Here is a 13,815-nt window from a genome sequence, read left to right as displayed (position 1 = left end):
GGCTGTTCACGCACAGCCTCTAGCATGTAAGCTGCTCCCAGCTATGTGAGCGAGCACTTTTGACCAGCCGCTGCTTGGATTGTGCAACCGAATGACACTAGCCAATATCTCCAGCCCCAGACACAGCCCTAGGAACATCCGTCTTGCAGTGTCCAGTTATGCCCTCTGGATGCTGTAAGCTTATATGAATTTGTCAATTTAACAAAGAAATTGATATGTATCAGCCTTGTTATCCCAAGGGGAGTCTCTGACATGCTTCAAACCAAATGCACTGGTTCAGGTAAAATAAACAAACATATTTATTAACTACAAAAGATAGATTTTAAGTGATTATAAGTCAAAGCAAAAGTCAGATTTGGTCAAATGAAATAAAAGCAAAACACATTCTAAGCTGAGTTTAACACTTTCAGTGCCCTTACAAACTTAGATGCTTCTCACCACAGGCTGGCTGGTTGCCGTTCAGCCAGGCTCTCCCCTTTGATCAGCGCTTCAGTCGCTTGGTGATAGCGTCTGTAGATGGAGGTGGAAGAGAGAGAGAGCGTGGCAAACCTCTCTCCCTTTTATCATATCCTTTCTTCCCTCTTGGCTTTGCCACCTCCCCCCCGCCCCACTTCAGACTCAGGTAATCCTCATTGTAGTCCCAAACTGACCAAGGGAAGGGAGGTGACTCACTCAGGAGTCCGACAGATTCATTGTTGCTGTCTCTGTTCCTGTGAGGCTGAGCTCGGTTTGTCCCCTACATGCCCTGATGACGTGTGAACTGCCCCTCTGCTCCTGGAGAGTTTTGCCTGGGCTTGTTTTAAGCCGTGAGGTCACATTTTCAGCCTCATAACTATATACATGAAATAACAATAATGCTCAGTGCATCATGAGCCTTCCGAAGACACCCAACATGACAAACTTGGCATTGGATACCACACAATCTATTATAAGGATGAACATGGGGGTGCAGGGTGTTCCCCCAAGGTATAGAGCGTCACAGACGGAGATTCCACAACTTCCCCAGGCAATTTATTCCAGTGCTTAACTACCCTGACAGTTAGGAAGTTTTTCCTAATGTCCAACCTAAACCTCCCTTTCTGCAATTTAAGCCCATTGCTTCTTGTCCTATCCTCAGAGGTTAAGAACAATTTTTTCACGCATCTCCTTTTAACAACCTTTTATGTACTTGAAAACTGTTTCTCCTTCAGTCTTCTTCAGACTAAACAAACTCAATTTTTTTCAATCTTCCCTCATAGGTCATGTTTTCTAGACCTTTAATAATTTTTGTTGCTCTCCTCTGGACTTTCTCCAATTTGTCCGCATCTTTCCTGAAATGTGGCTCCCAGAACTGGACACAATAATCCAGCTGAGGCCTTATCAGCGCGGAGTGGAGCAGAAGAATTACTTCTCATGTCTTGCTTACAACACTCCTGCTGATACCTCCCAGAATGATGTTTGCTTTTTTTGCAACAGTGTTACATTCCTGACTCATATTTAGCTTGTGATCCACTATAACCCCCAGATCTCTTTCTGCAGTACTCCTTCCTAGACAATCATTTCCCATTTTGTGTGCAACGATTGTTCCTTCCTAAGTGGAGCACTTTGTATTTGTCCTTATTGAATTTCATCCTGTTTACTTCAGACCATTTCTCCAGTTTGTCCAGATCATTTTGAATTTGAATTCTATCCTCCAAAGCACTTGCAACCCCTCCCAGCTTGGTATCACCTGCAAAGTTTATAAATGCCATTATTTAAATAATTGAAGATATTGAACAGGCCAGGACTGAGCCCTGCAGGACCCCACTCAATATGCCATTACAGCTTGATTGTGAACCACTGATAACTACTTTCTAGGAATGTTTTCCAACCAGTTATGCACCCACCTTATAGTAGCTCCACCTAGGTTGTATTTCCCTAGTTTGTTTGTGAGAAGGTCATGTGAGACAATATTAAATGCCTTATTAAAGTCAAGATATACCAGATCTGCCACTTCCTCCCATTCACCAAGACTTGTTACTCTGTCAAAGAAAGCTGTTCAGTAGGTCTGACATGATTTGTTTGTGACAAATCAGTGTTGACTGTTACTTATCACCTTCTTATATTCTAAGTGTTTGCAACTGATTGGTTGATTATTTGCTCCATTGTCTTTCCCAGTACTAAAGTTAAGCTGACTGCTCTGTAATTCTCTGGGTTGTCCTTATTCCCCTTTTTATAGAATGGCACTATATTTGCCTTCTTCCAGTCCTTTGGAATCTCTCCAATCTATGAGTTTTCAAAGATAATTGCTAATGGCTCAGGGTATGTCTACATCTACAATTTTGCAGCGCTGGTTGTTACAGCGTAATTAGTACAGCTGTATAGGGCCAGTGCTGCAGAGTGGCCACACTTACAGCAACCAGCGCTGCAAGTGGTGTTAGATGTGGCCACACTGCAGCGCTGTTGGGCGGCTTCAAGGGGGGTTCGGGGAACGCGAGAGCAAACCGCAGGGAAGGAGACCTGCTTGCACGGGGGTTCGGGGAACGCGAGAGCAAACCGCAGGGAAGGAGACCTGCTTGCACGGGGGTTCGGGGAACGCGAGAGCAAACCGGGGAAGGAGACCTGCTTGCACGGGGGTTCGGGGAACGCGAGAGCAAACCGGGGAAGGAGACCTGCTTCCCCGCGGTTTGCTCTCACGTTCCCCGAACCCCCCTGCAAACCGCAGGGAAGGAGACCTGCTTGCACGGGGGTTCGGGGAACGCGAGAGCAAACCGGGGAAGGAGACCTGCTTGCACGGGGGTTCGGGGAACGCGAGAGCAAACTGGGGAAGGAGACCTGCTTCCCTGCGGTTTGCTCTCGCATTCCCCGAACCCCCCTGCAAACCGCAGGGAAGGAGACCTGCTTGCACGGGGGTTCGGGGAACGCGAGAGCAAACCGCAGGGAAGGAGACCTGCTTGCACAGGGGTTCGGGGAACGCGAGAGCAAACCAGGGAAGGAGACCTGCTTCCCCGCGGTTTGCTCTCGCGTTCCCCGAACCCCCCTGCAAACCGCAGGGAAGGAGACCTGCTTGCTCGGGGGTTCAGGGAACGCGAGAGCAAACCAGGGAAGGAGACCTGCTTGATTACCAGAGAGGCTTCCTCAGGTATGCTGCGATACCTGCTTATTCCACGGAGGTCAAGAAAAGCACTGTAAGTGTCTACACTTGATTACCAGCGCTGGATCACCAGCGCTGGATCCTCTACACCCGAGACAAAACGGGAGTACGGCCAGCGCTACAAACAGGGAGTTGTAGCGCTGGTGATGCCCTGCAGATGTGTACACCTCCTAAGTTGCAGCGCTGTAACCCCCTCACCAGCTCTGCAACTTTGTGATGTAGACAAGCCCTGAGATATCTCCTCAGTCAGCTCCTTGAGGTTGTATTTCATCAGGCCCTGTCAACTTGAAGACATCTAACTTGTCTACATAATTTTTAACTTGTTCTTTCCCTATTTTACCTAAGAACATAAAAAAGCCATACCGGGTCAGACCAATAGTCCATCTTGCCCAGTATCCTGTCTTCCACCCGTGGCCAATGCCAGGTGGGATTCAGAGGGAGTGAACAAAACAGGAAGTCACTGAGAGATCCATCCCCTATTACCCACTCCTAATTTCTGGCAGACAGAAGCTAGGGACTCAGAGGCTAGCTGCAGATCCTACCTCATTTTCACTGGCATTCATTGTGTTAGACATCTGATCACTACTAACCTTTTTGGTGAAAACTGAAACAAAAAAAGTCATTTAGCACTTCTGGCAGTTCCACATTTTCTGTTATTGTCTTTCCCCCCTCACTGAGTAATCAGCCTACCCTGTCCTTGGTCTTCCTCTTGCTTCTAATGTATTTGGAGAACATTTAATGAGGGGATGAGCAATTCCACTTATCAATCCCTCTTGGGGTCCTCCAAAAGGCTTTTTGGGGAAAGTTAGAAGATGGTGGCTGAATGAAAGACCAGAGGACAAGAAGAAGCAAGCTTCACCAACATGGGTGCCACTGCCACTGTCTCTTGGGACCCTGGGAATCACCATAACACTGCTGGGCCTTTGTCATCCAGATCCTGAGAGTTGTCCTGATGAGACTTCGCCAGAGAGAGGGACCCAGATGACCCTGCTACCTCCATCAGCTAAATGCCAACCACCACCTGGGATGGGAGACTTTGTCTCCCTCTCTCCTGCCACCCGGCAACATCCTTTTCTTTCCCTACCTTATTTCTTTTCTTTCCCTCTCTCTCCTTCTGTTTAATAACAGTCTGGCTTAGCTGGCCAAGACTGCATTTTTATTTATTTGTTTATTAATTTTTGCAGTACTGCTGTAGGCCTGCCACCAGGAAGGTAGCAAAAAGCAATGTCTTAAATGGCCCAGTGCTGATACAAGTTTGCCAGGTCTCAGATGGGGGTGATCAGACCATGTGCTGTGTTTCTCCAGCAGCAAGGTTGCAAGTGAGAGTCAGCACCAGAAACAGAAGCTGCATTTTCTATCTTTTCTGTTCCCTTTTTCTGTGTCTGTGTCCGTGTTGTTTTGTTTCCAAGAAAACAGGCTCAGATTTCAGAGGCAGCTCCAGCTCCTCTCAGCTAACTTCTTTTTTCCCCATAAAGGACCCTTATTGTCCTTTTTAATACCATCTAAGATTGCCAGATGGGGGATTTCCTTCTAAAAACTCCCTCCAGCTAAAGGCAAAGGGAACAAGAGGTGTGATTAAAATAAAAGCCTTATGTAAAACTTTATATTGCAAATGCTTTGACTATTTTTCCTTTTTTTCTGCATCGTTAATAAAAGGTAAAAGATTTGTAATGGTGTGTTTGCCATGTTACTAAGTAGGCTGAGGTCCCTGTATACCAAATGCTGAACTGTTTAATGTTGGACAGTGACACAATAGCAGTGACTTTTTGGGCCCATTTAGTCCATCAAAATTAATACAACAGTTCCGCAAGAGAGTCCCCTCCCTCCACACTCCAGGTTCACCAATCCAATTGTGTTCTCCTGAGAGATCCCCCTTTCTTTAAATTTTACTTTCTTCTGTGTCCCTGGGTTTGTCCATGTTTACAAAGTGCCTTCCTAAAATATCCCTTCTTTCCCCTCTCCAGGAGCTGATGTGCTCTCTTGAGGGTCCTCAGAAGCGGGATTCCCTGGTTCAGAGTGTGTGGCTGGATGACAGTGTGGGCACACCCAGTAGTGCTAGCTCACCAGGTAAACTGTGCTCCTACCTCCCTCTCTAGAACATGTGAGGATGTGGAGAGGTAAAGAGACAGCAGTAGCACCTGTTCTCAATACCCAGAATGGGAGGAGTGCAGGGAGGTGAAGTGGAGCAGCAAAGGGCAGGAGAGGAATTCGAACTAGTGAGGGAGCATAAAGAAAGGAGACAGGGAGATGTAGGGAGAGAGTTTAGGATGGGGGCACTTAGGATGTGAACCGTATAAATGCTTTGATACATATTGGAGTGGGGAGATGGGGGCAGGGACAGACTTTAGGTAAATCCTGTGGACCGAATATAGATATGTGTGTATACAGAGAGAGATTATAGACAGGGCTTGCAGACCTGTCTGCTGTTATGGTCGCCTGACACTTCCCATGATAAGACCCTGTTTTCATTTGGTTGTAACTTTGCCAGACTTTAACTGTTTGGGCTGACATTGCCAATGCTGGATGTTTGCCTCAGACTGATTGGGGAAAGGGGACGGGGGGAAATGAGTGAAATTGGTTCCTCCCATTTCTAACAATTAGATTACCTTTTTTTGCCCATGTTAAAAAAAAATTGAGATTTTTTTCTCAGAACAGCTCTTGTGCCCCCATGGTTTGGAGCAGGCAGGGATTAAAATTTGGAGCAGGAGAGTGTCAGGGATGTGACTTCCGCTATCCCTGTGAGAATCCAACCAAACTTGGCCAGATTAAAAACCTTTGAAAAAAATCACAGTTTGCACATGCTCAGCACACATTTGCTAGAGCTTAACAACTAAAATCTCTGAAAAGTCCATTGTCCCTGAGCATACTGCATCCCCTCCTAGCACTGACCAGCAAGTGCATGCGCCATCCCCACAGAGTGACTGAGCATGTTCTGTCCCCTCTCATCTTCTGCACGTGACAGGACTGCACCTGTGCCACCTCCATGGAGCAATGCAGCATATACTAACCCAGGGCTACAGGAGCTCAGACTGACTTCCCTTGTTGTTGATGCTTCCAGCTGCCCTAGACTGGGTTGGGGCAGGGCTGGGGCACTGGAACTAAGAGCAGAAAACCTGTTTCTCCTGTTCTGTGACATTGCCCCCCCTCCCTGACAGAAACCCAGGCTGCATGGAAAAGGAAGCCATTTTATTAGAATGCAGAGGGGCCAAGAGCTGGATGGGGAGATGGAAAAGAGAATATTGGGACAAGGAGTCTAGTGAGACTGGGACTGCAAGGGGGAGGAAACTGTGACTGTGAGTGGAGGGGGCAGGTTGGGACTGGTTATGCACAGAGACTGGGCCAAGGAGCTAGGGAGGACCTGGCTGGGGAACATGAGATGGGATAAGTAGCTTAGGGAGGGAGACTAGGACTGGAAGCCAGTTTGCAGGGGAGGATGGAGGAAGGAAGAGAGGGACAAATTGTATGAGGAGTTAGGAGGGGGAGACTAGGACTGGCTGAGCAAGATGACTGGGATGAGAAGCCCGAAGAATGGAAACTGGGACTGGGGAATGGAAGCAGACATCAGTCTCTGCAGTAACAGTAGTTTTCCTCCCTGCAAGGCTATATATCAGGCTAACATTGACACTAAGTTAGGGGATGAAGCCAGGCCTCAGGGTTTCCATAGCAGCAGCAATGTGTCTCTTTCATCATAGCCCTTGTAGTGCCCTGGCAATGGTAGTATGTTGGATGGCATTCAGGTCCCTACCTCAAGTGGTCTGGTGTTACTGGGAGTAGCGGGGAAGAGGAGATGGTGTGAGGTGTATGGCAGGAGAACAGACTTGTACAGGCCTGGTGTTCTAGAACATGGAGGCGAAGGAGAACCTGAGAAATTAGAGCTATTAGTGATCTATTACAACTATGCCGATTTGTGAAGTAGGTCAGCAGTTCAGTGTGTAAAACTCCTTGGTGTCAGCTCATACTGGGATGGTGTGGACCAGTTTTTGCAGGATTTGGTTCACGTAAAGCCCCAGAGAATATTAACTCTGCCCTCTAGTAATGCCATGCAGCAACCATACAATTAAGATGGATGCCTAGCAGAGTTTGTGATCCCACATTAGACTAAACTGACTTTTGGAGACATTGTTTTTCCATATTGTTTCCTCTGGTGTCTCTGTCTAGGGCAGAATTAAAGTTGTTTGGGAGTCCTAATTTAGCATTCTCAGATCTTAACATGGTTGCCTGTCTTTGAAGTTTAACTTGAACTGAATCTGCTGGGGACATAATGCTTGTTTTGGAGATAATTACATCATCTCTGTAATATTTTTTCACCCTAAAATGCTTCTCTGATCTCTCCAACCTTACTCCATTGTAATTCAGTGATTGTCTGGGAAATATACAACACAAGCTAGGGACTCCCACCCCATCCCAGTCAGTGCAGAGTCCTTAAGAGGGAAAGGAAAGTAACATTTTACTGAAAAACACGGCAGAGATTTCCAGTGCAATAACAAACAAGCAGATTGGTGCCGCAAAGGGATGAAGTAGGGAGGAGCAGCTCCAAATGCCAATTTCATTGTAGGATGTTTTTTGTTTTGTTTGTTTAATTCTTCTTCTCTGCCCTGAAGTTCAGCAGGTAGGAGGGGTGGTGGGTAGTTCCAGCAGCAACATGGGGACTAGGAGTAATTAGCAGCTACCACAATAGCACATTCTCCTCAGCAGCCAGCTAGGAAACCACATATCACTTTCAGGGATGGAGTCAGGCTGCAGGGTCTCCAGAGCATCCCGCCCTACAGGACTATGTAGGAGCCCAGGAATTAGGTCCATTCCATGTATACAGAGCCAGGCCTCAAGGAATCAACAGCAGGAAAATACCCCTTCCTGGAGGGGCAAAGAGGAGTCTGGCCCTAATGTTAATACTGGGGTAGAATGAGGCTTTAAGTGCTTGGTGGCAGTGCTCCACTAACCTAGTGCATCCAGGCAATGAATGAATTCTGGATTTGGATCCCGGACTCTTCCCGGAAGCCGAGCATTTCTCTCTGCCAGGATATTGGGGACTAGAAAGGTTAGAACCAGGTGTTATGTTTGCTGAAGCAACAGTTCATCCCTTCATGCAAGTCTATGTAAGAGCCCAGCACCAATATCAACAGAGGTTGGAGCCAGAACCCACACAGCATGCCACCATACGGGGCTACATAGGCTCTCAGAAATTAGGTCAATTCCATGTGTAGGGTCAGGACAGAACAGCAGGCAAACATCCCTCCTTGCAGGGCTATATAGGAGCCTGGCAGTAATGTTAATACTGGCCAGTTAATACTGGCTCTGTACATAAATACTAGATGCCCAAAAAGCCACAATCCAACAAACAAGGAAAACGACCATATTGGTTAAAAAACTGACATGGTTTAGAGGGGAAATGAAGGCAGCTATTAAAAATGAAAGAAAGGAGATGTTCACAGTAATGAATATAAATCAGAGTCTTGCAAATACAGAGAATTGATAAGGGAAGCAAAGGGACACAATGAGAACTCTATGGCCAGCAGAATTAAGAACAATAAATTATCATGATTATTATCAATAATAATGCAGAAAAGGCAGAAGTGTTCAAAAATATTTGTTCTCTATTTGGAGGGGTGTAGTCAGTCATATAATATGATAACATATTTCGCAGTCCATTAGTATCTCAGGAAGATTTTAAACAGAGGCTACTAAAGTTGGACACTTTTAAAATCAACAGGCCCAGATAACTTTCATCCAAGAGTTTTAAAAGAGCTGGCTGAGGAGCTTGCTGGACTGTTAATGTTTATTTTCAATACGTCTTGGAACACTGGGGAAGTTCCAGAAGACTGGAAGAAAACTAACACTGTGCAATTATTTAAAAAGGGTAAACGGGATGACTTGGGTGCTTATAGTCTGACAGTGATCCTAGGCAAGCTAATGAAGTGGCTGATAGCAGCCTCATAAAGAATTAAAGGAGGGTAATATAATTCATGCCAATCAACATGGGTTATGGCAAACAGATCCTGTCAAACTAACTAACTTGATATCTTTTATTTATAAGTGTACAAGTTTGGTTGAGAAATGTAATAGTGTTGATGTAACAGACTTCCGTAAGGCATCTGACTTGGTACCACATGACATTTTGATTAAAAAACTGGAAAAATATAAAATTAAACTGGCACGCGTTAAATGGAGTAAAAGCTGGCTAACTGATAAGTCTCAAAACGTAATTGTAAATGGGGAATCATCATTAAACAGGTGTGTTTCTAGTGGAGTCCCACAGGGATTAGTTCTTGGCCCTATGCTGTTTAACATTTTTGTTAATGACTAGGAAAAAAACATAAAATAATCACTGATAAAGTATTCAGAAAACACAAAAATTGGGGTAATGGAAAATAATGAAGGGAATAATGAAGGTCACTGATAGAGAGTGGTGTGGATCACTTAGCAAGCTGGGTGCAAGCAAACGGTATGTGTTTTAATATGGCTGAATGTAAATGTATACATCTAATAACAAAGAATGTAGGCCATACTTATAGGGTGGGTGACTCTATCCTGGGAAGCAGTGACTCTGAAAAAGATTTGGGAGTGGGGTGGATAATCAGCTGAACGTGAGCTTCCAGTGCAATGCTGTGGCCATAAAGAGCTAATGCAATCCTTGGGATGTATAAATGGGACAAATTGGAGAGAGTCCAGCAGAACACAATGAAAATTATTAGGTGACTGGAGCACATGACTTATGAGGAGAGGCTGGGGGAACTGGGCTTATTTAATCTGCAGAAGAGAAGAGTGAGGGGGGATTTGATAGGAACCTTCAACTACCTGAAGGGGGGTTCCAAAGGGGATGGAGCTAAGCTGTTCTCAGTGATGGCAGATGTCAGAAGAAGCAGCAATGGTCTCAAGTTGCAGTGCGGGAGGTCTAGGTTGGATATTGAGAAACACTATTTCACTAGGAGGGTGGTGACACACTGGAATGGGTTACCTGGGGAGGTGGTAGAATCTCCTTCCTTAGAGGTTTTTAAGGCCTGGCTTGACAAAGCCCTGGCTGGGATGATTTAGTTGGTGTTGGTCCTGCTTTGAGCAGGGGGTTGGACTAGATGACCTCCTGAGGTCTTGTCCATCCCTCATCTTCTATGATTCTTCTATGAATCTTGAGTAGGGGTAGAGAGGTTGTTTTACCTCTGTATTTGGCACAGGTGCGACCACTGTTGGAATACTGTGTCCCGTTCTGGTGTCCACAATTCAAGAAGGATGCTGATAAATTGGAGAGGGTTCAGAGAAGTGCCACCTGAATTATATTAGAAAACATCCTGTATAGTGATAGACTTAAGGAGCTCAATTTATTTAACTTAACAAAGATAAGATTAATGGATGACTTGATCACAATCTATATGTATCTACTTGGGATACAAATATTTAATTAAAAACCGTGAGGAGTTCTTGTGGCACCTTAGCGACTAACAAATTTATTTGGGCTAAAACCCACTTCATCCGATGCATGGAGTGAAAAAAACAATAAGCAGAATATATATTATAGTACATTAAAAGATGGGAGTTGCCTTACTGAGTGAGGGCCAATGCTAACGAGCCAATTCAATTAAGGTGGAAGTGGCCTATTCTCAACAGTTGACAGGAAGGGGTGAATAACGAAGGAAAATTATTTTTGTAGTGCTAACAAGGCCAATGCAATCAAGGTGGCCCATTTCCAACCATTGACAAGAAGGTGTGAATATCAGCAAGGGGAAAATTACTTTTTGTATGTTTAATAATAAGGTCTTCAATCTAGCTGACACGGGTATAACATGCTCCAATGCCTGGATGTTTTAGCTAGACAAATTCAGACTGGAAATAAGGCATAAATGTTTAACATTAACCATGGTAACAATTTACCAAAGGTTGTAGATTCTCCATCGCTGGCAATCTTTAAAACAAGATTGGATTTTTTTAAAAAAAGATATGCTGCAGGAATTATTGTCTTATTTCACACTGGGCAAGTCACTTAAATGAAACTTTTCCCAGGTGGTCACTGATTGTGTGTTCCTCATTTTCTAGGTGCTCAGTGTGAGATCCTGGGGTCTGATTTGCAGAAGGGCTAAAATCTATAAGAGCTGTGCTTTGAACATATGAACTGCTATGAGTCTCAAATTGGGCCGCCAAAATTAATGGACAATTCTAACGATTCTCTTTGTGCCTCAGTTCCCAGTATCTAAAATGGGGCTAATATCACCCCACAACCTCACAGGGGTGTCATGAAGATAAATTGATTATAGTCTGGGAAGCACTCAGGTACTGTAGCGAAGAGCACCATAGGAAAGCCCCTGAAGAAATTAATAATATTGAATTCAGAAGAGTGTTTAAGTAGTGTGCAGTAAATAAGCCCTGGAACCACACACTGAACAACACAGAGAAACCAAAACGTTAACTGAGCACTATCCATCCTGTGTACTGAAACAGGCAAGGGTCCTGTGGAAAAAATGTGATTAAATATTTATGCACATGCACTAGGAGGCTGAACTAAGGCTGCACAGGCAGCCTTAATTCTAGCATTGCCTCACTTTACAACTTTAACAATGTTCTTTTAAAATAGTTTTCTGTGTGTAATTGTAGTCAGAGACACCGTGGTAGTGGGGTTGAAATGAGGGGCCAGACTATGCACATTTGGAGTGGTTGGCGACAGTGCTTAATTTGTAATGAAAGGTGCCAGGGCTCAAGTAATGTTTATACTTTCATAACTGACGCAGCAACCCCACAGTTGCTGGGGATATGAACTGTCACGCTTAGAGGTGCTGGAGTTCAACTCTAGCAAGCCCTGGATCAAATTAAGAACAGTTGGAGAGCAGCTTTGCCACATGCAGGGAAATTCACCAGACAATGCAAGAGGTTGTAGGGATCAGAAAGGTGGAGGTGATGGCTAATGGGTGGAGACAGATTATGGATCACAGATTGGGGTGACAGAACTGTTTTTCCCATTCCTGGAAGAGCTCATTTTCTTGTATGCTTGGCTCTCTTCTAGTAACCCGACTGCTCCCTTCTAGCAACGCTGCAGGCTCCATGGAGAAGGGGAAAGGCAGCAAGGCAGATGCTCAGCGTTACAGCCCGGTATGTGCCAGGCCTCCATGTGCTTCCATCTTCACCAACATCCAGATGATCATGGGGCAGGGAGGAGCTGGGCTTGGTGCAGGGGGCTTTGTGTGCTCAGGAGGCCAGGGTGCATGGGGACAATGCTTCAGGGAAGGTTAAAGAACTGCCATTTCCTTGTTCTACAGGCCTCCATTTTGTGCTGTGTGTGATGTCATCGCTGGAGGGGTGTCACGGTGCATACTAGGTAATGCACAGGTAACTGACACACTAGGAGCCTTCATGCCCCTGGATGGAAGGTTGGAGGCAGGTGGCTGAACTGTGAAGGATGAGAAGGGGCCTTTTCCCCACCCCCACCCCTCCACGAGGCAGATTCACAGTAAAGCAACATCCTAGTGGTTCCCACCCCTTCCATGGCCAACTCCCTGTGCCCCTACACATTTAGCTGAGCCCCCTTCTCTGGCAACTTCTTTGCACCCCACTCAATAACATAACCTTTTGTCACGGAGTCACCGGGCGATGCTCTGGAACTGCTCCCCACCAAGCCAGGCAGGACTTTGGGGAGCCTCCTCTTCCTTGGAGCAGACTTGTTCAGGGCAAGAAGCTCACACAGCTTCACCTCCTGGGTCTCTCCTTGGAGCATTCAGCATCCTCTGCCCCTCCGTGCGCTTCCCACAGCGAGTCCACCCCAGCGGGGTCCTGGGGAAGCCACCGGGTTCTGCACCCCCACTTTGCAGTCAGACGTGATTCTCAGCCAGCCAGTAAAACAGAGGTTTATTCGATGACAGGAACTGGGTCTAAAACAGAGCTTGTAGATACAGCGAACTGGACCCCTCGGCTGGGTCCATTCTGGGGGGCAGTGAGCCAGACCCCCAGGTCTGCCCTCCACCCTTGACCCCAGCCAGCTCCAGACTCACAACCCCTCCCAGCCCCTCCTCCCTGCTCAGCCCCTTTCCCGGGCCAGGAGGTCACCTGATCCCTTTGTCTCCAACACCTTCAGCTGGCACCTTTGCAGAGGAGGGGCCCAGGCCATCAGTTGCTAGGAGACAGAGTGCCAGGCATTTAGGTGCACTGGCCATTGCTCTGCCAGAAACTTAAGAACTGCCATGGGGACACTGAGGCACCAACACAGTATTCAGAGAAAACATTAAGAACTTTCCCAGTTCGTCACACCTTTCCCAGCCACCTCTCCCTGCCTCATCGTACTCTGGCCCCTTCTTAGTGCTGCCCCCCTTTCCCCCAAATGCTCTTTTAAGTTTCCCACTTGCTCAGACATCCCCCATGGTTCCCAGGATTTTCTTATTTTGCTGAACCATCTCTTGCTCACCGGCTAGTTTTGTGTCTGTCTCCATGTCTGTCCATTGGTGGAATGTGCTTCTCTGTGACAGTGTTACAGCTTATTCAGATAGGCATAATGTGACTAGGAGCTACTAGACAGCTATAATAGGGTGAGTGGTGGCAGAGCTAGAGAGAACACTCTGAGCAGCAGGGTCCCTAGGGGTTCTGAGATGCTGTGGGAACAGTTTCTCTGGTTTTGTTAATGTCTTGGTGAGTGAGTTATCCAGGTGACAAACTTCCTCTCTCTGACCTGACAGAAAAATAGCACAGTGCCCCATGGGTAGTGTGGAGGTCAGACTGTGACACACTCCCTT

The 13,815-nt window shown here is 46.2% G+C and overlaps 1 protein-coding gene across 6 annotated transcripts in view; it reads left to right on the top strand.

Annotated features, from left to right (window-relative positions):
• The window catches only part of LOC115636301 (rap1 GTPase-activating protein 1-like), a 56,677-nt gene that overhangs the window by 42,314 nt on the left and 548 nt on the right, over positions 1-13,815 (top strand). For 4 of the 6 annotated variants that reach the window (XM_030536247.1, XM_030536237.1, XM_030536213.1 and 1 more), the window contains 3 exons: positions 5,077-5,179; positions 12,099-12,184; positions 12,352-12,421. In XM_030536247.1, coding sequence (XP_030392107.1) covers positions 5,077-5,179; positions 12,099-12,184; positions 12,352-12,375 — 213 coding nt within the window. In that variant the 3' untranslated portion in view covers positions 12,376-12,421. The remainder of the gene's footprint in view (positions 1-5,076; positions 5,180-12,098; positions 12,185-12,351; positions 12,422-13,815) is intronic. The other 2 variants (XM_030536221.1, XM_030536228.1) reach the window with 2 other exon arrangements.

Source organism: Gopherus evgoodei, chromosome 1, assembly GCF_007399415.2.
Source record: "Gopherus evgoodei ecotype Sinaloan lineage chromosome 1, rGopEvg1_v1.p, whole genome shotgun sequence".
NCBI classification, from domain to species: Eukaryota; Metazoa; Chordata; order Testudines; family Testudinidae; genus Gopherus; species Gopherus evgoodei.
This window is presented reverse-complemented; position numbering and strand designations above follow the sequence as displayed.